At 53.7% G+C, this 22,822-nt stretch overlaps 1 protein-coding gene across 3 annotated transcripts in view; it reads left to right on the top strand.

Moving 5' to 3' along the window:
- ECHDC1 (ethylmalonyl-CoA decarboxylase 1) overlaps window positions 1-22,822 on the top strand; it is a 42,296-nt gene extending 19,474 nt beyond the window's left edge. For all 3 annotated transcript variants that reach the window (XM_068170387.1, XM_068170388.1, XM_068170390.1), the window contains exons 4-6: window positions 5,046-5,098; window positions 9,726-9,806; window positions 22,077-22,822. In XM_068170387.1, coding sequence (XP_068026488.1) covers window positions 5,046-5,098; window positions 9,726-9,806; window positions 22,077-22,482 — 540 coding nt within the window. In that variant the 3' untranslated portion in view covers window positions 22,483-22,822. The remainder of the gene's footprint in view (window positions 1-5,045; window positions 5,099-9,725; window positions 9,807-22,076) is intronic.

Here is a 22,822-nt window from a genome sequence, read left to right on the forward strand (position 1 = left end):
TGTTACAATTGCACATGCAAGTCACAGAGTGGAGCTGGGAATGGGGGAATGAAACCCCTGCAGGCAGCCACTTGGAGGCATGGCTGAAGTGTTGTGGGAACTGGCTCCTAACTCTGAACTCCTACATTGCTTAGGCTCTTCAGCCTTGGCTTTTACAAATGCCAGTTCAGTCTCTCAGAGCAGGGGCTGGTGGATTTACACACCACATAAACTCTGCTTCACTACTTTGACCTTTAGAAGCAGATCTGAGGGGAAGAGAAGGCTCTGGGGAGACTGTAATCGGTTGGGGCAGAAATAACAACTCAGACAAACAGATTGCAAAAGGCTAATAGCAGCCTGCCAGCACCTGAAGGGGGCTCCAAGAAGGCTGCAGAGGGAGTGTTTGCAGAAGCCTGCAGGGACAGGATGACTGGAGTGCTGTGTGCAGGTCTGGAGCCCTCAGTGTAGGAAGGACATGGACCTGATGGAGAGGGTCCAGAGGAGGGGCAGGAGAATGCTCAGGGGGTTGGAGCAGCTCTGCTACAAAGCCAGGCTGAGGGAGCTGGGGGTGTTCAGCCTGGAGAGGAAAAGGCTCCAGGGAGACCTTGGAGCAGCATTCCAGTACCTGAAGGAGGCTACAGGAAGGGTGGAGAGAGACTGTTTGTAAAGGCTTACAGTGACAGGATGAGAGGCACTGGCTTCAAACTAGAGCAGAGCAGATTTAGCTTGGATGTTAGGAACAAGTTCTGCAGCATGAGGGTGGTGGAAGACTGGAACAGATTGCCCAGGGAGGTGGTTGAGGCTCCATCCCTGGAGATACTCAAGGTGAGGCTGGACAGGGATCTGAGCAACCTGATCTGGTGGAGGATGTCCCTGCTGACTGCAGAGAAGGGGTTGGACTGGATGAGCTTTGGAGGTCTCCTCAACCCAAACCATTCTGTGAGTCAAGAAGTCAATTCTCATGCATTCTGAAGTCAAACCCAACTGTAAGCAGCCTGGCTGCTGTTAGAGAAAGATTACTAACACCCAGCCTAAACCTCCCCTGGCACAGCTTGAGACTGTGTCCTCTTGTTCTGCTGCTGGCTGCCTGGGAGAAGAGCCCAACCCCCACCTGGCTACAACCTCCCTTCAGGGAGTTGGAGAGAGCAAGAAGGTCTCCCCTGAGCCTCCTCTTCTCCAGGCTAAGCAACCCCAGCTCCCTCAGCCTCTCCTCACAGGGCTGTGCTCCAGACCCCTCCCCAGCCTCCTTGCCCTTCTCTGGACACCTTCAAGTCTCTCAATGTCCTTCTTAAACTGAGGAGCCCAGAACTGGGCACAGGACTCAAGGTGTGGCCTAAGCAGTGCTGAGCACAGGGCACAAGGACTTCCCTGCTCCTGCTGGCCACACTGTTCCTGATGCAGGCCAGGATGCCCTTGGCTTTCTTGGCCACCTGGGCACACTGCAGGCTCATGTTCAGCCTACTCTCAACCAGTACCCCCAGGTCCCTCTCTGTTTGGCAGCTGTCAGCCACTCTGACCCCAGCCTGTAGCTCTGCCTAGGGTTGCTGTGGCCAAAGTGCAGCACCTGGCACTTGGACTTGTTGAATGCCATCCTGTTGGCCTCTGCCCATCTGTCCAGCTTGGCAAGGTCCCTCTGCAGAGCCCTCCTGGCAGCTGTGTCTGTCTGTGGGTGCAGTTCTGTGTGTGCTTCCTAGCAATCTGTGAAACAGGACATTGTTAGCTGCAGTTGAGGGTGGTCTTTTTGTGCTGCTCTTACACCTTGGGTTACATCTGTAGTAACTACAGCCTGGTGCTTCTTTTTTTTATGTGTGTGGCAACTCCATGTTTCAGGATTTGACCACCCAAACAGGGCAACAAAGCTGGGGAGGGGTCTGGAGCACAGCCCTGTGAGGAGAGGCTGAGGGAGCTGGGGTTGCTTAGCCTGGAGAAGAGGAGGCTCAGGGGAGACCTTCTTGCTCTCTCCAACTCCCTGAAGGGAGGTTGTAGCCAGGTGGGGGTTGGTCTCTTCTCCCAGGCAAGCAGCACCAGAACAAGAGGACACAGTCTCAAGCTGTGCCAGGGGAGGGTTAGGCTGGAGGTGAGGATAAAATTCTTCACAGAGAGAGAGATTTGCCATTGGAATGTGCTGCCCAGGGAGGTGGTGGAGTCCCTGTCACTGGAGGTGTTTAGGAAGAGACTGGCTGGGGTGCTTGGTGCCATGGTTTAGTTGATTAGATGGTGCTGGGTGATCGGTTGGACTTGATGATCTCAAAAGCCTTTTCCAACCTGGTTAATTCCATTCCATTCCATTCCATTCCATTCCATTCCATTCCATTCCATTCCATTCCATTCCATTCCATTCCATTCCATTCCATTCCATTCCATTCCATTCCATTCCATTCCACTCCATTCCATTCCAGCCAGCTCACCAGATCAGACAGGCATTAATCAGTAAGCTGCATGGGGAGGACCTCCAAGCAATTGGGGATGGTCTGGAAATGTTCTGTCTGGATTGGAAGTGGACTCTGTGCTCTTGCAGCAAAAAGAGGCAGTGCTACAGCTTTCTCCTTTATGAAGGTGACTTTCTTCTTCCCTACCTCTCCTAGCCTGGCTGCAAACCCTGAATCCTTTCCTTCCCTCTCCAGTGCATGGTGTATGTGAGCTGGCTTCCTGCTTGGGAGATTTCTTTCCCCTCTAAGGGCAGTGCTGGAGCTGAAAATTTGATTATTCCACCAGCCTCTGGAGAACACCTTTCTGATTCAGATAAAAGCCTCTCACTGGCAGCCTGCTTCTCCTTATCAGGGAGGTTTGGAGGGTGTGTTAGGCAGGGCTCAAGTGCCTGTGCATCTTTTAGTCCAGGCTGTTCTCTGTGCAGGCATTTTTATCATGTGAGCCACAGTAATCTCTCTGCCCCCTCAGAAAGTGGAGAACACTTCTGCTATGCTCAGCTCTAACTGCAGTTATCAAGCTGGGCTGTGCTGGCATTAATCTTTAATTACCATTTTGGTGTGAAGTGAGGCAATGACTTTGACTGCAGGAACTCTGCTGTGGTGAGGTGAAAAATGACTGTCCCTGAACAGCTATTTTGCAGCTTCATCCTGATGGTTGCAGTGTGGGAGCTGAGCTGGTTCAAGCTGGAGAAAAGAAGGCTCCAGGGAGACCTTAGAGCAGTCTTCCAGGACCTGAAGGGGCTCCAGGAGAGCTGGGGAGGGACTTTGGACAAGGGCTGGGAGTGACAGGATGAGAGGCAATGGCTTTGAGCTGGGAGGGGAGATTGAGAGTGGAGATGAGGAAGGAATTCTTTTCAGTGAGGGTGGGGAGATCTTGGAACAGGTTGCCCAGGGAGGCTGTGGATGTCTCCTCCGTGGAGGTGTTCAGGGCTAGGTTGGAGGAGGCCTTGAGCAACCAGGGCTGGTGGGAGGTGTCCCTGCCCATGGCAGAGGCTTGGAACTGGATGATCTTTAGGGTCCCTTCCAACCCAAACCATTCTGTCCATGTCTGTGAAGTGATACCTTGGATGTTTGTGTGGCCTTTGGGCTTAGCATTAAGACAGACAGCATGGAGGGTTTGACTGTCTTCAGTTTGGAGTGGGAATACTGCTGCTGGTCTTCATGGGTTATAGGAGGTGGCTGATCAGTAACAGCCTCTTAGTAAATCACATGTGCTGATGTTTTAGAATAGAGTAGAATAAACCTTTAGAATAGAATAGAATAGACCTTCAAGATCATCAAGTCCAACCTATCACCCAGCACCACCTAATCAACTAACCCATGGCACCAAGCACTCTATTAAGTCTCCTCCTGAACACCTCCAGTGGTGGTGACTCCACCACCTCCCTGGGCAGCACATTCCAATGGGCAATCACTCTCTCTGTGTACAATTTCTTCCTCACCTCCAGCCTAACCCTCCCCTGGCACAGCTTGAGACTGTGTCCTCTTGTTCTGGTGCTGATTGCCTGGGAGAAGAGACCAACCCCCACCTGGCTACAACCTCCCTTCAGGGAGTTGGAGAGAGCAAGAAGGTCTCCCCTGAGCCTCCTCTTCTCCAGGCTAAGCAACCCCAGCTCCCTCAGCCTCTCCTCACAGGGCTGTGCTCCAGACCCCTCCCCAGCCTCCTTGCCCTTCTCTGGACACCTTCAAGTCTCTCAATGTCCTTCTTAAACTGAGGAGCCCAGAACTGGACACAGGACTCAAGGTGTGGCCTAACCAGTGCCTCAAGTGTACAGGGGCACAATGACCTCCCTGCTCCTGCTGGCCACACTGTTGCTGATGCAGGCCAGGATGCCATTGGCCTTCTCGGCCTCCTGGGCACACTGCTGGCTCATGTTCAGCCTACTCTCAACCAGCACCCCCAGGTCCCCCTCTGCCTGGCTGCTCTCCAGTCGCTCTGAGCCCAGGCTGTAGCACTGTAGAGCAAATTGTTCAGAGCCCCATCAAGCCTGACCTTGAATGTCTCCAGGGATGAGGCCTCCACCACCTGTTCCAGTCTTCCACCACCCTCCTAGTCAAGAACTTCTTCCTATTGTCCAATCCAAATCTCCCCTGCTCTAGCTTCAAAGCATTGTCTCTTGTCCTTGTGCTACAAGCCCTTGTAGACAGTCCCTTTCCCAGCTCTCCTGGAGCCCCTTCAGGTACTGGAAGGCTGCTCTAAGGTCTCCCTGCAGCCTTCTCTTCTCCAGGCTGAACAGCCCCAACTCTCTCAGCCTGTCCCCATAGGGGAGGTTTAAAACCCTGTGGAGATGTGGTGCTGAAGGACATGGCTTGATGGTGGCCTGACAGTGCTTGTCCCATTGTGCTTGGCACTGGTGAGGCTGCACCTAGAGCACTGGGCTCAGTTTTGGGAAGGACATTGAGGGGCTGAAGAGGATCCAGGGAAGGGCAACAAAGCTGATGGAAGGGTCTGGAGAGCAGGGCTGGTGAGGAGCAGCTGAGGGAGCTGGGGGTGGTTAGTCTGGAGGAGAGGAGGCTGAGGGAGAGAGTCAAACCCCAGCTAGAGTCCATGCCATGAATCCTTCTGTCTGCTTCACCTGTGCCTTTAATTGCTTCCCTTGAGGCTGACTTAAGGTTTTCATTTCCTCTTTGCTGCAGGATGGGATGAATATGTGCATGTTTATGCAGAACACCTTAACCAGGCTGATGAGGTAACAATTCTATTTGCCTTTCTTTTTGAAGCAGTGATTAGGATTGCAACCTGCTTTGGCTCACTCTGCAACAGCCTCTTTGGAGTGAAAGGCACACTTTGAAGGAGGCATGTTTCATCCTGGCCCTTGTGCTCAACATGTGTTAGCTGAGTATTCATGGACTTAAATTAGAGCTTGGCATTGTGCAACTGGTAGATTAAGGGCCATAAAGGTGATGCAAGGGCTGCTAGGAGGACAGGCTGAGGGAGCTGGGGTTGTGCAGCCTGGAGAAGAGAAGGCTCTGGGGGGACCTTAGAGCTGCCTTTCAACACCTGAAAGGGATCCTACAGGAAGGCTGCAGAGGGACTTTTCATGAGGGTGTCTAGAGACAGGACCAGGGGGACTGGTTGGAAGCTGAGGGAGAGCAGGGTTAGACTGGGGCTGAGGAAGAAGTTCTGCAGTAGCAGGGTGCTGGGACTCTGCAACAGGTTGCCCAGAGTGGTTGTGGAAGCCTCCTCCTTGGGGTGTACAGAGGAGGCTCAGGGGTGACCTCATTGCCCTCTACAACTACCTGAAGGGAGGTTGTAGCCAGGAAGGGGTTGGTCTCTTCTCCCAGGCAACCAGCACCAGAACAAGAGGACACAGTCTCAAGCTGTGCCAGGGGAAGTTTAGGCTGGAGGTGAGGAGAAAGTTCTTCACCGAGCGAGTCATGGCACTCGACCATGTCACTAGACCATGGCACCAAGTGCCACATCCAGTCCCCTCTTGAACACCTCCAGGGATGGGGACTCCACCACCTCCTTGGGCAGCATATTCCAGGGGCCAATCTCTCTTGCTGGGAAGAACTTTCTCCTCACCTCCAGCCTAAACCTCCCTTGGCACAACTTGAGACTGTGTCCTCTTGTTCTGGTGCTGGGTGCCTGGGAGAAGAGACCAACTTCAGGGAGTTGTAGTGGGCAATGAGGTCTCCCTTGAGCCTCCTCTTCTCTAGGCTAAGCAACCCCAGCTCCCTCAGCCTCTCCTCACAGGGCTGTGCTCCAGACCCCTCCCCAGCCTCCTTGCCCTTCTCTGGACACCTTCAAGTCTCTCAATGTCCTTCCTAAACTGAGGAGCCCAGAACTGGACACAGGACTCAAGGTGTGGCCTAAGCAGTGCTGAGCACAGGGCACAATGACTTCCCTGCTCCTGCTGGCCACACTGTTCCTGATGCAGGCCAGGATGCCCTTGGCCTTCTTGGCCCCCTGGGCACACTGCAGGCTCATGTTCAGCTGCTGTCAGCTAGTACCCCCCAGGTCTCTTTCTGCCTGGCTGCCCTCCAGCCACTCTGTCCCCAGCCTGTCCCTGCAGGCCTTTGCAAACAGTCTCTCTCCATCCCTCTTGTAGCCCCCTTCAGGTACTGGCAGGCTGCTATTAGTTCTCCCCAGAGCCTTCTCTTCTGCAGGCTGAGCCAACCCCAGCTCCCTCAGCCTGGCCTCCTAGCAGAGGTGCTCCAAGCCCCTGAGCATTTCCATGGCCAACTTCTGTGACTCAGTGGGAATTGGTAGCTCTTGAGAAGCGAGCAGGAGCAGCTTCTGCAGCCCACACAGGTAACAGTTATTTCATATATTTATTTCATCTTCCCACTTGTTAAGAGGACTTCATTCAGTTCTGCCATCTGGTACTGCTGAAAAACAGCTTTTTGTCCCCCCTTCCCTTTAGATTTAGCTTCCCTTAAGTAATCCCATTTGTTTAAATCCCTGTGTGATAGGATCCTTCTTTGCTGCTCACAGCTCTTTGAAGATAAATATTCTCTTGTCATTTGATTCCTTTTTTTTCCCCCAAATCATCTTTGAGACAAAGTCTTAGGGAGTTAGCTTTGTTCTGTGAAGCTGCCCAGGAGGTTGGAGACCTACTGCTAGGAGCAGTACAGAATACAGAATTGAGCAGGTTGGGAAAGACCTTTGAGATCATCAAGTCCAACCTATCACCCAGCACCATCTAATCAACTAAACCATGGCACCAAGGGCCTCATCCAGGCTCTTCTTATAGGGCCACAAGGCTGATCAGAGGGCTGGAGCACCTCTCCTATGAGGACAGACTGAAGGAGTTGGGGCTGTTCACTCTGCAGAAGAGAAGGCTCCCAGGTGACCTCATTGTGGCCTTCCAGTATCTGAAGGGGGCTACAGGAAGGCTGGGGAGGGGCTGCTCAGGATCTCAGGAAGTGATAGGACTAGGGGGAATGGAATGAAGCTGGAGGTGGGGAGATTGAGGCTGGAGGGGAGGAGGAAGTTCTTCCCCATGAGAGTGGTGAAGCCCTGGAATGGGTTGTCCAGGGAGGTGGTTGGGGCCCTGTCCCTGGAGGTGTTTAAGCCCAGGCTGGATGAGGCTCTGGCCAGGCTGATGTAGTGTGGGGTGTCCCTGCCCATGGCAGGGGGCTTGGAACTAGATGATCCTTGTGGTCCCTTCCAACCCTGAATGATACTATGATACTTCCAGTGGTGGCTACAGAATAGTTACAGAAAACAGAATAAACCAGGTTGCAAAAAGACCTTTGAGATCATCAAGTCCAACCTATCACCAGCACCTTCTAATCAACTAAACCATGGCACCAAGGGCCTCATCCAGGCTCTTCTTAAACTCTTCCAGTGATGGTTACAGAATGCAGAATTAACCAGGTTGGAAAAGACCTTTGAGGTCATCAAGTCCAACCTATCACCCAGCACCATCTAATCAACTAAACCATGGCACCAAGCACCCCATCCAGTCTCTTCCTAAACACCTCCAGTGATGGTGACTCCACCACCTCCCTGGGCAGCACATTCCAATGGCCAATCTCTCTCTCCATGAAGAACTTCTTCCTACCATCCAGCCTAAACCTCCCCTGGCACAGCTTGAGACTGTGTCCTCTTGTTCTGGTGCTGGTTGCCTGGGAGTTCTGCAAGGAGCCCTCAGGCTCAGCTTTAGGATCCATTTGTATAAGTTGATCTCTGCATAGTCAAATTGATCACAGAATTGTTTCAGTTGGAGAAGATCTCTGAGCTCATCAAATCCAACCATCAACCCAACCCCACCATGGCCATCAAACCATGTCCCAGAGTGCCATGGCCAATGCCAGCACGAGGGGCAGTGGTGGAAGTTGAGGCAGAGGAAGTTCCATGGAAACAGGAGGAAGGATTTTTTCCCTGTGAGGGTGACAGAGCCCTGGAGCAGGCTGCCCAGGGGGGTTGTGAAGTCTCCCACTCTGGGGATATTCAAAACCCACCTGGATGTGTCCCTGTGTGACCTGCTCTAGGTGCTCCTGTTCTGGCTGTGGGGTTGGACTGGATGAGCTTTGGAGGTCCCTTCCAGCCCTTAACATGCTGTGATTCTGTACTCCTTCTTTGCTGTGCTTCCATTTAATATCTGTTCTTGCTGTTTCATTTGGGGACTCAGTTACATGAGAAGGGGAATTGCTTTAGTGCTCCTTCCTCACCAAGCTGGCAGCCAGGCACCAGTGGTGTGCCCCAGGGATCAGTGCTGGGCCCTGTGCTCTTTAACATCTTTATTGATGATCTGGATGAGGGCATTGAGTCCATCAGCAGTAAATTTGCAGATGACAGCAAGCTGGGGGCAGGAGTTGATCTGCTGGAGGGTAGAGAGGCTCTGCAGAGGGACCTGGACAGGCTGGACAGATGGGCAGAGTCCAAGGGCAGGAGATTGAACACATCCAAGTGCCAGGTGCTGCACATTGGCCACAACAACCCCATGCAGTGCTACAGGCTGGGGTCAGAGTGGCTGAGAGCAGCCAGGCAGAGAGGGACCTGGGGGTGCTGGTTGTGAGCTGTCTGAACATGAGCCTGCAGTGTGCCCAGGCAGCCAGGAGGGCCAATGGCATCCTGGCCTGCATCAGGAAGAGTGTGGCCAGCAGGAGCAGGGAGGTCATTCTGCCCTGTGCTCAGCACTGGTTAGGCCACACCTTGAGTCCTGTGTCCAGTTCTGGGCTCCTCAATATATGAAGGACATTGAGAGACTTGAAGGTGTCCAGAGAAGGGCAACAAAGCTGGGGAGGGGCTTTCAGTACAAGCTCTATGAGGGGAGGGAGCTGGGGTTGCTTAGCCTGGAGAGGAAGAGGCTCAGGGGAGAGCTTCTTGCTCTCTCCAACTCCCTGAAGGGAGGTTGTAGCCAGGTGGGGGTTGGTCTCTTCTCCCAGGCAAGCAGCACCAGAACAAGAGGACACAGTCTCAAGCTGTGCCAGGAGAGGTTTAGGCTGGAGGTGAGGAGGAAGTTCTACACAGAGAGAGTGATTGGCCATTGGAATGTGCTGCCCAGGGAGGTGGTGGAGTCCCCATCCCTGGAGGTGTTTAGGAAGAGCCTGGATGAGGCCCTTGGTGCCATGGTTTAGTTGATCAGATGGTGCTGGGTGATAGGTTGGACTTGATGATCTCAAAGGTCTCTTCCAACCTGGTTGATTCTGTTCTGTTCTGTTCTATTCTATTCTATTCTATTCTATTCTATTCTATTCTATTCTATTCTATTCTATTCTATTCTATTCTCATGAAGTGGAACAGAGCCTTTTTCTCAAGTTTTACTGTTGGAGATGCTTTGATTGAATTCTTTTCTCATTCCTATGGGGAGAGGAAAAAAAGAGCACTAAAAGCATGCATTTTTCTCCCCAAACTCTCTTGTCTAGATTGCCTTTGATCAGTGTTGCCCTAGTCCAAGGAAAAGCTTTTGGAGGAGGAGCAGAACTTGCTACAGCCTGTGATTTCAGGTAAGATCAGCACTTTGAGGAGCTGCTATGCTGGGTCAGTGACTTCTAATGATTGCACCTGAGAGATGTGGGAAGCTTTTGAGGTGCTATTTCTGCCAGGAGTCATGGCTCTCAACTCATGGATTCATCAAATGGTTTGGCTTGGAAGGGGCCTTAAAGATCATCCAGTTCCACACCCCACTATGGGCAGGGACACCTCCCACCAGCCCAGGTTGCTCAAGGCCTCCTCTAGCCTGCCCCTGGACACCTTCAGGGAGGGGACATCCACAGCCTCCCTGGGCAATCTGTGCCAGTGTCTCACCACCCTCACTGGAAAGAATTTCTTCCTCATCTCCAGTTTCCATCTCTCCTCTTCCAGATCCAGCCATTACCTCTCATCCTGTCACTACAGGCCCTTGTAAGCTCTTCTCTACAACTCTCTGAAGGGAGGTTGCAGCCAGGTGGGGGTTGGTCTCTTCTCCCAGGCAGCCAGCACCAGAACAAGAGGACACAGTCTCAAGCTGTGCCAGGGGAGGTTTAGGCTGGAGGTGAGGAGAAAGTTCTTCCCAGAGAGAGAGATTGGCCACTGGAATGTGCTGCCCAGGGAGGTGGTGGAGTCCCCATCACTGGAGGTGTTTAGGAAGAGACTGGATGAGGCCCTTGGTGCCATGGTTTAGTTGATCAGATGGTGCTGGGTGATAGGTTGGACTTGATGATCTTGAAGTTCTCTTCCAGCCTGGTCTGGTCTGGTCTTGTTCTGTTCTGTTCTGTTCTGTTCTGTTCTGTTCTATTCTATTCTATTCTATTCTATTCTATTCTATTCTATTCTATTCTATTCTATTCTATTCTATTCTATTCTATTCTATTCCATTCCATTCCATTCCATTCCATTCCATTCCATTCCATTCCATTCCATTCCATTCCATTCCATTCCATTCCATTCCCCCCCCCTCCCCTTCAGGTACTGGAAGGTTGCTTTAAGCTCTCCCCAGAGCCTTCTCTTCTCCAGGCTGAACACCCCCAGCTCCCTCAGCCTGACCTCAGAGCAGAGGTGTTCCAGCCCCTTGATCAGTTTGGTGGCCCTCCTCTGCTGCCACTCCAACAGGTCCCTGTCCTTCCATGTCTCCTATCCCTGACCAGGAGTTCAGGGACTGTGAAGAGCACAAAGCTGGCAGGCTTTTGGCTGGCTGGAAACCCATGCTCTCTCCTTCCACTCCAGCTCTGCTGTGTGACATGCTGTGTAATTACAGTCCTTGTGGAGCAACTCTCATTTGCATGGACTGAGAGCAGCTGCAATCCCTCTGATGTGCTGCCATCCTTTTCATCATAACTGCAGCTGTTGATCCATCTTCCATTACTTGCTAACACACCCATCCAGTGCAGCTCAATTACAGCCATTCAGGAGCTCCAAATGGGACTTAATTAATAACACCAACAAGAGAGGGAAACACACTCTGGGCTGCTATTGCTCCTCAATTTGATAATGCTGGGGGACACAGTCTGGATGGGGGGGTTTGGTTTTGCCTTTGAGAACCAGGAGCAGATCCTCAGAGTGGAACAGATTCTGTCCTGAGTCACTAGGTTGGCTGGGTTTGAGGGGAAAAGTTCCTCCCAGCAAGAGGAATTGGCCACTGGAATGTGCTGCCCAGGGAGGTGGTGGAGTCCCCATCCCTGGAGGGGTTCAAAAGGCTGAGGGAGCTGGGGGTGTTTAGCCTGGAGAAGAGGAGGCTCAGGGGAGAGCTTAGTGCTCTCTCCAACTCCCTGAAGGGAAGTTGTAGCCAGGTGGGGGTTGGGCTCTTCTCCCAGGCACCCAGCAGCAGAACAAGAGGACACAGTCTCAAGCTGTGCCAGGGGAGGTTCAGGCTGGATGTTAGGAAGAAGTTCTTCATAGAGAGAGAGATTTGCCATTGGAATGTGCTGCCCAAGGAGGTGGTGGAGTCCCCATCCCTGGAGGTGTTCAAAAGGCTGAGGGAGCTGGGGTTGCTTAGCCTGGAGAAGAGGAGGCTCAGGGGAGAGCTTAGTGCTCTCTCCAACTCCCTGAAGGGAGGTTGTAGCCAGGTGGGGGTTGGTCTCTTCTCCCAAGCAAGCAGCACCAGAACAAGAGGAAGAAGTCTCAGGCTGTGCCAGGGGAGGTCTAGGCTGGAGGTGAGGAGAAAGTTCTTCCCAGAAAGAGGAATTGGCCACTGGAATGTGCTGCCCAAGGAGGTGGTGGAGTCTCCATCCCTGGAGGGGGTCAAAAAAGGGATTGGATGTGGCACTTGGTGCCATGGTTTAGTTGTCAGGAGGTTGTTGGGTGCCAGGTTGGACTTGATGATCTCTGAGGTCTTTTCCAACCTTACTGATTCTCTGATTCTGTGACTTTTGACAAGGGCCTGCAGTGACAGGATGGGAGACAATGGCTTTGAGCTGGAAAAGGGGAGATTGGGACTGGAAATGAAGAAGTTCTTTCCAGTGAGGGTGGTGAGACACTGGCACAGGTTGCCCAGGGAGGCTGTGGCTGGGCCCTCCCTGAAGGTGTTCAAGAGTAGGTTGGATGAGGCCTTGAGCAACCTGGGCTGGTGGGAGGTGTTCAGGAGGAGACTTGATGGGGTGCTTGGTGCCATGGGTTAGTTGTTTAGGTGGTGTTGGATTGGTTGATGGGTTGGACACGATGATCCTGAAGGTCTCTTCCAACCTGGTTTGGTTTATTCTAAATAAATCCAATTAAAGAGTGCCTTGGAGGAGGCAGTGTGTGCTGGGAAGAGCTGAGCTGCTTTGCTAGGCTGCTTTCTGTGAAGCCTGACACTTGGCTGCTCTTGTTGGGGGATGGGGAGTGGATGCACTGAGAGTGGTACAAAATGATTCAGTGGCTCTAAATAAAGTCCTGTGTCATCTGCAAAGAGCTGGGAGAGAAGGGGGGGTGTGGGGGGGGAGCTTTCTCAGGCTGGCATCAAGCCTGCTCCTGTGTGACACCAAGTTTCAGCCTGTGCCTGGAACACTCTGTGCCTGGGAGGCTCAGCAGGGGGGTTGGTGGGTTTAATTTTGGGTATCATGGATTTGCTTCAAACCTCAAGCATCACAGCACATTAGAGGCTGGAAGAGACCTCCAGAGATCATCAGGTCCAGCCTCCCTCCCAGAGCAGGATCACCCAGGGCAGTCTGCACAGGAATGCATCCAGCTGGGGTTTGGATGTGTCCAGAGAAGGAGATTCCACAACCCCCCTGGGCAGCCTGCTCCAGGCCTCTGTCACCCTCACTGGAAAGAAGTTTCTCCTCATGTCGAGGTGAAACCTTCTGTGTTCAAGTTTGTACCTGGTGTTTCTTGTCTTACTGCTGGGCCCCACCAAAAAGAGCTTGGCCCCCTCCACTTGCCCCCCACCCCTCAGGTATTGATAGGCATTGATCAGGTCCCCTCTCAGCCAGAGGAAGGAGGGTGTGAGGGTGGTGAGACACAACAACAGGTTGCTCAGGGAGGTTTTGAGTGCTCCTTCCCTGGAAGCATTCAAGGTCAGGCTGGTTGGGGCTTTGAGTGGCTTGGTGTAGAGGCAGGTGGCCCAGCCCATGGGCTAGTCTTTGAGGTCTCTCTTGACCCAAACCATTCCATGAGTCTATCACTTTGCCTTCACTTTTATATCCCTTAGCAAGGGAGAGGGTAGGGTAAGATAGATATGAGGAGAAACTCTTTCCTGTGAGGGTGGTGAGACACAGGAACAGGTTGCCCCAAACCATTCTGTGTCTCTATCACTTTGCCTTCACTTTTATAGCCCTTAGCAAGGGAGAGGGTAGGGTAAGATAGATAGAAGGAGAAACTCTTTCCAGTGAGGGTGGTGAGACACAGGAACAGGTTGCCCAGGGAGGTTTTGGGTGCCCCTTCCCTGGAAGCATTCAAGGTCAGGCTGGCTGGGGCTTTGAGTGGCTTGGTGTAGAGGCAGGTGGCCCAGCCCATGGGCTAGTCTTTGAGGTCTCTTCTGACCCAAACCATTCTGTGCCTCTATCACTTTGCCTTCACTTTTATATCCTTTAGCAAGGGAGAGGGTAGGGTAAGATAGATAGAAGGAGAAACTCTTTCCTGTGAGGGTGGTGAGACACAGGAACAAGTTGCCCAGGGAGGTTTTGGGTGCTCCTTCCCTGGAAGCATTCAAGGTCAGGCTGGCTGGGGCTTTGAGTGGCTTGGTGTAGAGGCAGGTGTCCCAGCCCATGGGCTAGTCTTTGAGGTCTCTCTTGACCCAAACCATTCCATGAGTCTATCACTTTGCCTTCACTTTTATATCCCTTAGCAACAGAGAGGGTAGGGTAAGATAGATAGAAGGAGAAACTCTTTACTCTGAGGGTGGTGAGACACAGGAACAGGTTGCCCAGGGAGGTTTTGAGTGCCCCTTCCCTGGAAGCATTCAAGGTCAGGCTGGAAGGGGCTTTGAGTGGCTTGGTGTAGTGGGAGGTGTCCCAGCCCATGGGCTAGTCTTTGAGGTCTCTTCTAACCATTCTGTGCCTCTATTAGCAACAGAGAGGGTAGGGTAAGATAGATATGAGGAGAAACTCTTTACTGTGAGGATGGTGAGACACAGGAACAGGTTGCCCCAAACCATTCTGTGCCTCTATCACTTTGCCTTCACTTTTATAGCCCTTAGCAAGGGAGAGGGTAGGGTAAGATAGATATGAGGAGAAACTCTTTACTGTGAGGATGGTGAGACACAGGAACAGGTTGCCCCAAACCATTCTGTGCCTCTATCACTTTGCCTTCATTTTTATAGCCCTCAGTGGTTGCCATTCAGGCAGGTGTCAGGTGAGGATCAGTGACCAAAGGGTTTGCAGAGAGAGCAGATTTGTGCTGGGCTGTCTGTCTGATCCCAGGCTGGCACCAGACCAACCCCCCAGAGCAGGACCAATTCTTAGCTTAAGCAGGCTTGCAGAAGTTTCACTTTGGAAGCCTCACTTCTTGCTGCCCCAGCTCTGAAGCAGCAACTGCTGCAGTGCCTGATGACTTTATTCTTTGGGACAGAAACCTGAGAAGCTCTCCATGAGAGAGCAGATATGAGAGGGGGAGCAGGAGGGATGAAGTGCTAGCAAGCTGTGTGGGCAAGCATGGAGCAGCTGTGGCTGGCTGATACTCACTGCATTGCTGCAGTTCAAGAAGCTCTGAGTATAATTAGCAAGGAGTTATTGGTTACAACTTTAATTGGGGCTTTTTGAGCCTCCAAAACCTATCCAATTAACCCAATTAATTGAACAGTAAGTGGCACAGGAACAGGCTGCCCAGAGTGGAGTTGCTGTTCCTGGAGGTGTCCAAAACATGAGTAGGTGGCTGGGCAGGGACTGGCTAGAGAGCAGCCCTGAAGAGAAGGCCTTGGGGGTGCTGAGGGAGGAGAAGCTCAACAGGAGCCAGCAGTGAGCACTTGCAGCCCAGAGAGCCAAGCAGAGCCTGGGCTGCAGCAAGAGAAGCACAGCCAGCAGGGCAAGGGAGGGGATTCTGCCCCTCTGCTCCACTCTGCTGAGACCACAGCTGGAGCTCTGGGGCCAGTGCTGGAGCCTCTGTGCCAGGAAGGATCTGGAGGTGCTGGAAGGTGTCCAGAGAAGGGCCACGAGGATGAGCAGAGGGCTGGAGCTGCTCTGCTGTGAGGACAGACTGAGGGAGTTGGGGTTGTGCAGGCTGGAGAAGAGAAGGCTCCAAGGAGACCTCATTGTGGCCTTCCGAGATCGGAAGGGGGCTCCAAGAAAGCTGGGGAGGGACTTTTGAGGGTGTCAGGGAGTGATAGGACTGGGGGGGATGGAGCAGAACTAGAAATGGGTAGATTGAGATTGGCTGTGAGGAAGAAGTTGTTCCCCATGAGGGTGGTGAGAGCCTGGCACAGGTTGCCCAGGGAGGTGGTGGAAGCCTCCTGCCTGGAGGTGTTTGCAGCCAGGCTGGAGGTGGCTGTGAGCAACCTGCTGTAGTGTGAGGTGTCCCTGCCCATGGCAGGGGGCTTGGAACTGGCTGATCCTTGAGGTCCCTTCCAGCCCTGACAGTTCTGTGATTCTTATTGCAAAACACAGCAGCAACAGCCCAAGGGCCTGGCTCATGCAGTTGCTTTCAGGTGAGATTCTGTCCCAGCCCTGCTGTTGTGTGTGGGAACAGTGAACAAGCCTGGAAGGAGGTCTCTTTAATTACAAATAAACCCCTGTACCCTCTGCCCCTGAACACTGATGAAAGTGTTCCTGCCTTTTCTTTCCTAGGAGGGTTGAGGCTCCTGAGCTGCCATTATTAGGTCACAGCCTTGGCATGTAATTAACTGCCAGTATGTAGGTTTCCAGGTTAAGTCTCCACAGGCAGGAACTGCAGCCTGTGCTTAAGTCTCTTGACTTATAGAATCACAGAATCAAGCAGGTTGGAAAAGAGCTCAGAGATCATCAAGTCCAAACTAACACCTCCTGACAACTAAACCATGGCTCCAAGTGCCACATCCAAGCCTTTGTGGAACATCTCCAGGGGCAGCACATTCCCAGGCTGGGGTCAGAGTGGCTGAGAGCAGCCAGGCAGAAAGGGACCTGGGGGGTACTGGTTGAGAGCTGGCTGAACATGAGCCAGCAGTGTGCCCAGGTGGCCAAGAAGGCCAAGGGCATCCTGGCCTGCATCAGGAAGAGTGTGGCCAGCAGCCACAGGGAGGTCCTTGTGCCCTGTGCTCAGCACTGGTTAGGCCACACTTTGAGTCCTGTGTCCAGTTCTGGGCCCCTCAGTTTAAGAAGGACATTGAGAGACTTGAAGGTGTCCAGAGAAGGGCAACAAAGCTGGGGAGGGGTCTGGAGCACAGCCCTGTGAGGAGAGGCTGAGGGAGCTGGGGTTGCTTAGCCTGGAGAAGAGGAGGCTCAGGGGAGACCTTCTTGCTCTCTCCAACTCCCTGAAGGGAGGTTGTAGCCAGGTGGGGGTTGGTCTCTCCTCCCAGACAAGCAGCACCAGAACAAGAGGACACAGTCTCAAGCTGTGCCAAGGGAGGTTTAGGCTGGAGGTGAGGAGAAAGTTCTTCCCAGAGAGAGTTGTTAGCCATTGGAATGTGCTGCCCAGGGAGGTGGTGGAGTCCCCATCCCTGGAGGTGTTCAAGAGGGGATTGGATGTGGCACTTGGTGCCATGGTTTAGTTGTCATGAGGTGTTGGGTGACAGGTTGGACTTGATGATCTCTGAGGTCTCTTCCAACCTTATTGATCCTGACTCCAGTGGCCAATGCCTTGCCTTTGTGAGGATGTCAGGGAGGTGAGGTTCATGAGGTTCACAGAGTAATCCTAGAACGGTCTGGGTTGGGAGGGACCTCCAGAGATCACCCAGTCCAACCCCCCCTGCACTCAGCAGGGACATCCCCACTTAGATCAGGTTGCTCAGAGTCTTGTTGAGCCTCACCTTGAATATCTCCAGGGATGGGGCCTCAACCACCTCCCTGAGCAGCCTGTGCCAGTGTTCCACCACCCTCATGGTGCAGAACCTGTTCCTTGCATCCTCATCATCTCCTGGACTCTGGGGTGTGGCTGATGCTCAGCATCCTGTCAAGGCAAAGGCACTGAGGAAATGTGCTGGGGCTGGACAAACACCACCCTCTGTTGTATGCAGGGCACTCAGGGCTCTGTCATCCTGTGAGGTCAGAGTCATGTCCTGCAGTCCTGGCTGCCCTCGCACTGCACCCACAGCCGAGGAGCAGGTGCTGCCTCCCTCCACACTGTGCCAGCTCTGAGGAGAAGGCTGGAAGGCAGGAGCTGTGTCCTCATGTGACACCTGGAGTCAGGCAGGGCTGGGGACAAAATCCAGGGCACTGGCAGCACGGTCAGGGTGTTGGGCAACCTTTTTGTGACATCCTGGCTTCCAGAAGCACAAGCACAGAATCACAGCAGGCTTGGAAGGCAGCTCCAGAGATCATCAAGTGCAACCCCCTGCCAAAGCAGGATCACCTAGGGCAGGGATGGTGCTGGAAGCTTTTGAAATGCTTTTGGGTAGGAAAATTTCCCTAACATCCAAGCTCAGCCTCCCCTGGTGCAACTCGAGGCCATTTCCTCACATCTTGGCAGTTGCTGCTAGGAAGAAGAGACCAACTCCCACCTGGCTCCAGCCTCCTTTCAGGGAGTTGCAGTGGGCAGTGAGGTCTCCCCTCAGCCTCCTCTTCTCCACACTAAACAACCCCAAGTCCCTCAGCTGCTCCTCCCCAGCCCTCTCCTCCAGACCCCTCCCCAGCTTTGTGCCCTGCTCCTACTTGTCTCAGTGTTTTGTGTGGAGCTTGGGACAGTCTCAGATTCAACAAACCCAGCACTGTCTTACTGACCTCTCTTGTGAGACCTCCTCTCTGTGTGACCACTTGTGGGTTTGGAGCTCCACATGGCTGAGCACAGCTGGAGTGAAGCCCTTGGCAATGTTTTCACTGCTGCTTTCCCAGGGGACACTGGCTGTCAGCACATTGCTGTGTAAACTCAGCCGGCTGCTCTAAGGTCTCCCTGCAGCCTTCTCTTCTCCAGGCTGAACAGCCCCAACTCTCCCTTCTTGTCCCCATGTGGGAGGTCCTTCAGCCCTCTGATCATCTTTGTGGCCTCCTCTGGACCCACCAGCACAGGTTAGTGGCTGTCCTCTGCAAAGCAGCTCCACAGAGAAGGACCTGGGAGTGCTGGTGGGCAGTAAGCTGACCATGAGAGAGCAATCAGCCCTGGTGGCCAAGAAGCCCACTGGCATCCTGGGGTGCATTAAGAAGAGCGTGGCCAGCAGGTCAAGCAAGGTTCTCTCCCCCTCCACTCTGCCCTGGTGAGACCTCACCTGCAGTATTGTGTCCAGTTCTGGGCTCCCCAGGGCAAGAGGGACAGGGAGCTCCTGAAGGGGAACCACAAAGATGCTGAGGGAGCTGGGGAACCTACCTTACAAAGACAGGCAGAGAGCCCTGGGGCTGTTTAGCATGGAAAAGAGTAGACTTAGCCACCTGCAAGTGCTGGTGGACAATGAGTTCACCTAGGCCCTTGGGGCCCAGAGGGCCAGTGGCATCCTGGGGTGCATTAAGAGTGTGGCCAGCAGGTCAAGGGAGGTTCTCTTCCCCCTCTGCTCTGCCCTGGTGAGACCAGTTCTGGTGTGTCCAGTTCTGGGCTCCCCAGGTCAAGAGGGACAGAGAATTACTGGAGAGAGTCTAACAGAGGCCATGAGGATGCTGAGGACTGGAACATCTGTGTGATGAGGAGAGGCTGAGAGAGAGCCCTGGGGCTGCTTGGCCTGGAGAAGGGAAGGCTGAGAGGGGATCTGATCCATGGCCATAAATATCTGAGGGGTGGGTGTCAAGAGGAAGGGCACAGCTTCCTTTTAGTGGTGCCCAGTAACAGGGCAGGGAACAAGGGGGATAAGCTGGAAGCCAGAAAGTTCCACCTCAACCTGAGGAAAGACTTTACAGTGAGGGTGCTGAGCCCTGGAGCAGGCTGCCCAGAGAGGCTGTGGAGTCTCCTGCTCTGCAGACTTGCACAACCAGCCTGGATGTGTTCCTGTGTGAGCTGCCCTGGGTGGTGCTGCTGTGGCAGTGGGGGTGGATTTGATCTCCAGGGGTCCCTTCCAACCCCTAACGTTCTGTGACTCTGTGATTTCCTTTGGAAAGGAGACCTGAGCTCCCTGGGATCTGCTGGGTTTGGCAGGCACTGGCTAATGTTAGCCACAAGCCTTTCCTCCCCTGCACCACTCCTCTGTCTTGCTTTTGTCAGCCCACCTCCCTGCACTGTCTCTGCAGAAAGGCTTTCATGCAATCTGGTGTGTCAGCTGTTGCCTTTGTGCTTTGTGTTGGGGCTGGGATAAAGCCTAAGCTCTTCAGCCCTGGTGTTTTGCAGCATGGCATGAATGCTGATGGTGCCCTGCTTGAGAACAAAGCAACCAAGCAGGCTGACAGTGAAGAGCAGCAGAGCTGGGAGCTGGGAGGCCCTGCAAGCAGCTGCATTGTTGTTTGGTTGGTGGCTTTTGGAGGGCTGTCCTTTCCTTGCCCCTTTTGGAAGCTGTTCACCTCTGTGTTTTCATGGCTAGGGAGCAGGCTTGTGTGCAGCTCTTGGTGTTCCAAGATTGACCTTCAGAAAGCCAATTAGTGCTTGAGGCAGAAGCTGATCTGCTTCCCAAGTGTCATTTCCATCCCTTGTCTTCTGAACTGCAGTAAGCACCCAGGCTGCACAGCATCCTCTGAAGAGCAAGCAAGGACTGTTCTGTTCCTCTGCAGCTGACACTGGAGCAGGCTGCCCAGGGAGCCTGGGGATGTTCCCTCCCTGGCTGGATGAGGCCTTGAGCAGCCTGGGCTGGTGGGAGGTGTCCCTGCCCATGGTGGGAGGTTGGAACCAGATGATCTTTAAGGTCCCTTCCAAACCATTCCATGATTTTATGACCTCTCCTGCATGTTTCTGTGCCTAGAGGCTTTCCCCCTGCTCTGATGTGTGTCAGGGTGAGCACTGTGTGGAGATAGCAGAGTCTGCTGGGGCAGAGCTGCTCCAGGGAGATGGCTTTGTCAGCCCCAGGGTGAGCTCTCCAGCAGGGGAGGTGAGAGGCTCCAGAAAAGCTGCAGAGATGTGAAGTCTTTGCAAGGAGCAATATGAACTCTGCCTTCTGCAGAGGAGCAGTTCTGTTGCACCCTGAGCATCAACAGGAGGCAGCTCTGTTGTGAGCCAGGAGTGAATGTCCAGCCTGACATCCCTTGCTGTAGTGAGCAGTTACAAATCCAGCTCCTATGGAGACCTTCTGGAGCATGGAACAGAAAGCAGCCCAACTCTGCTCTAACCAAGCAGCAAGCTGCAGGCAGAACCTCCCCTCTCCAGGTCAATGGTAAGACCACCACAATCAGAGAATCATAGAATCAATGAGGTTGGAAAAGACCTCAAGGATCATCAAGTCCAACCTGCCACCCAACACCTCATGACTACTAAACCATGGCTCCAAGTGCCACATCCAATCCCCTCTTGAACACCTCCAGGGATGGGGACTCCACCAACTCCCTGGGCAGCACATTCCAGTGACCAATTCCTCTGTCTGGGAAGAACTTTCTCCTCACCTCCAGCCTAAACCTCCCCTGGCACAGCTTGAGACTGTGTCCTCTTGTTCTGGTGCTGGTTGCCTGGGAGAAGAGACCAACCCCCACCTGGCTACAACCTCCCTTCAGGGAGTTGGAGAGAGCAATGAGGTCTCCCCTGAGCCTCCCCTTCTCCAGGCTAAGCAACCCCAGCTCCCTCCCCTCATAGGGCTTGTGCTGAAAGCCCCTCCCCAGCCTCCTTGCCCTTAGCTATATTCAAGGTGAGGCTCCACAGGGCTCTGGGCAACCTGATCTAGTTGAGGATGCCCCTGCTGACTGCAGAGGGGCTTGGATTAGATGACCTCTGGAGGTCCTTTCCAACCCAGACCATTCTATAATACACTTGACTGTCATACAGAGAGGGGAGAAAAAGGTGGGGTCAGGTAGGCTTTGTTGCCCCTCTCTGGACACCTTCCAGCATCTCAACATCCTTCCTAACCTGAGGAGCCCAGAACTGGACACAGGACTCAAGGTGTGGCCTAAGCAGTGCTGAGCACAGGGCAGAATGACTTCCCTGCTCCTGCTGGCCACACTCTTCCTGATACAGGCCAGGATGCCCTTGGCCTTCTCAGCAGATGATCTGCCATACAGTGGCTTCAGGCATGACTGTGAATGAGTGCCACCTGCCCTCCATCTGTAGTGCCCTTCAGAACCAGCTGCAGCTATCAGGGTGGGCACCAAACACCTTTCCTTCTGCCAGGCTACCTCTCTCAGTTCCAGAAGGTTCCAAAGCTGCAGCTAAAGCAGTGAGGGAACAGTTAAGCTCTGGCTGTCAGCTTGGATCAGTCTCTGGAGGCAGAGAGAAAGAGAAAATAGAGACTCAAACAATCAGAATCATTTTGGTTGGAAAAGCCCTGTAAGATCATCCAGTGCAACCCACCACCACCATGGCCACTAAACCATGACCCCAAGTGCCATGGCCACAGCTTTCTTGAACACCTCTAGGGCTGGGGACTCCACCACCTCCCTGGGCAGCCTTTGCCAATCCCTGACCACTCCTGCAGCAAAGACATTTTTCCTCCTCTCCAACCTAACCCTCCCCTGGCACAATTTCAGGCCATTTCCTCTCATTCTATCATCACCTGATCCTAGGGATCAGCCTCACTGCAGCCTCCTTTAGGGAGCTGCAGAGAGCAATGAGGTCTCCTCTCAGCCTCCTCTTCTCCAGCCTGACCTCCCTCAGCTGCTGCTCCTCCTCCTCCTCCTCCCCAGCCCCGGGGAGCGTGTGGGGGTGAGCTGGCAGCAGCCATGGGTGCACAGCTTGACCTCTGCCTGTTTGTTTTTGGCACGCAGGTTGATGAGCCCGGGGAGCGAGATTCGCTTCGTGCACAGGCTGATGGGGCTGGCGCCGGGCTGGGGCGGGGGCGCCCGGCTGGTGCGCATCGTCGGCCCGGGGGCTGCCCTGCGCCTCCTCAGCGGAGCCACCACGGTGGACCCCCCGACGGCCCTGCGCCTGGGGCTCTCAGAGCAGACCCTGGCCTCGTCAGAAGGAACCCAAGCCTTAGAGGAAGCCCAAGCCTGGCTGAGGCAGTACACAGCGGGGCCGGCCAGCGTCGTTCGGGCGGCCAAAAGGGTGGTGACGGCAGGCGGAGAGCTGCCCCTGCAGGCTGCCCTCAGGACAGAGAAGGAGGTTTTCGGGACGCTGTGGGGCGGCCCTGCCAATCTGGAGGCGCTGCTTAGAAGACCAAAGCACAAATGACGGTGGAGGCCAGGACATGTGCTTGCCTCCAGCCTTTGGCAGACAAAGCTTTCGCTAACCCAGGCCTTGAAGGGAATCACTTCGGGGCTTGTTAATTCCCATCGGCAGCAAGGTCCCTGCCCTGCCCTGCTGCAGCCACAGGGGCAGCCCCAGCAGCTTCCTCCCTGTCCTCACCACCAGCTTCCTCCCTGTCCTCACCACCCGCTGAGGGGACAGCCGTGAAAGCAGCCTGGGAAGGTGCTGAGAGCAGAACTCTTCTGCAACAAGGCTGAAGGTGATGTTGTCTGCAGTTAATGTTTGGTTTTCTAACTTGAAGAGCAATGAATTGTTTAAAGACTCA

Source organism: Melanerpes formicivorus, unplaced genomic scaffold (assembly GCF_026170545.1).
Source record: "Melanerpes formicivorus ecotype bairdi unplaced genomic scaffold, bMelFor1.0.p_v2 SCAF_370, whole genome shotgun sequence".
In the NCBI taxonomy this organism is placed as follows: domain Eukaryota; kingdom Metazoa; phylum Chordata; class Aves; order Piciformes; family Picidae; genus Melanerpes; species Melanerpes formicivorus.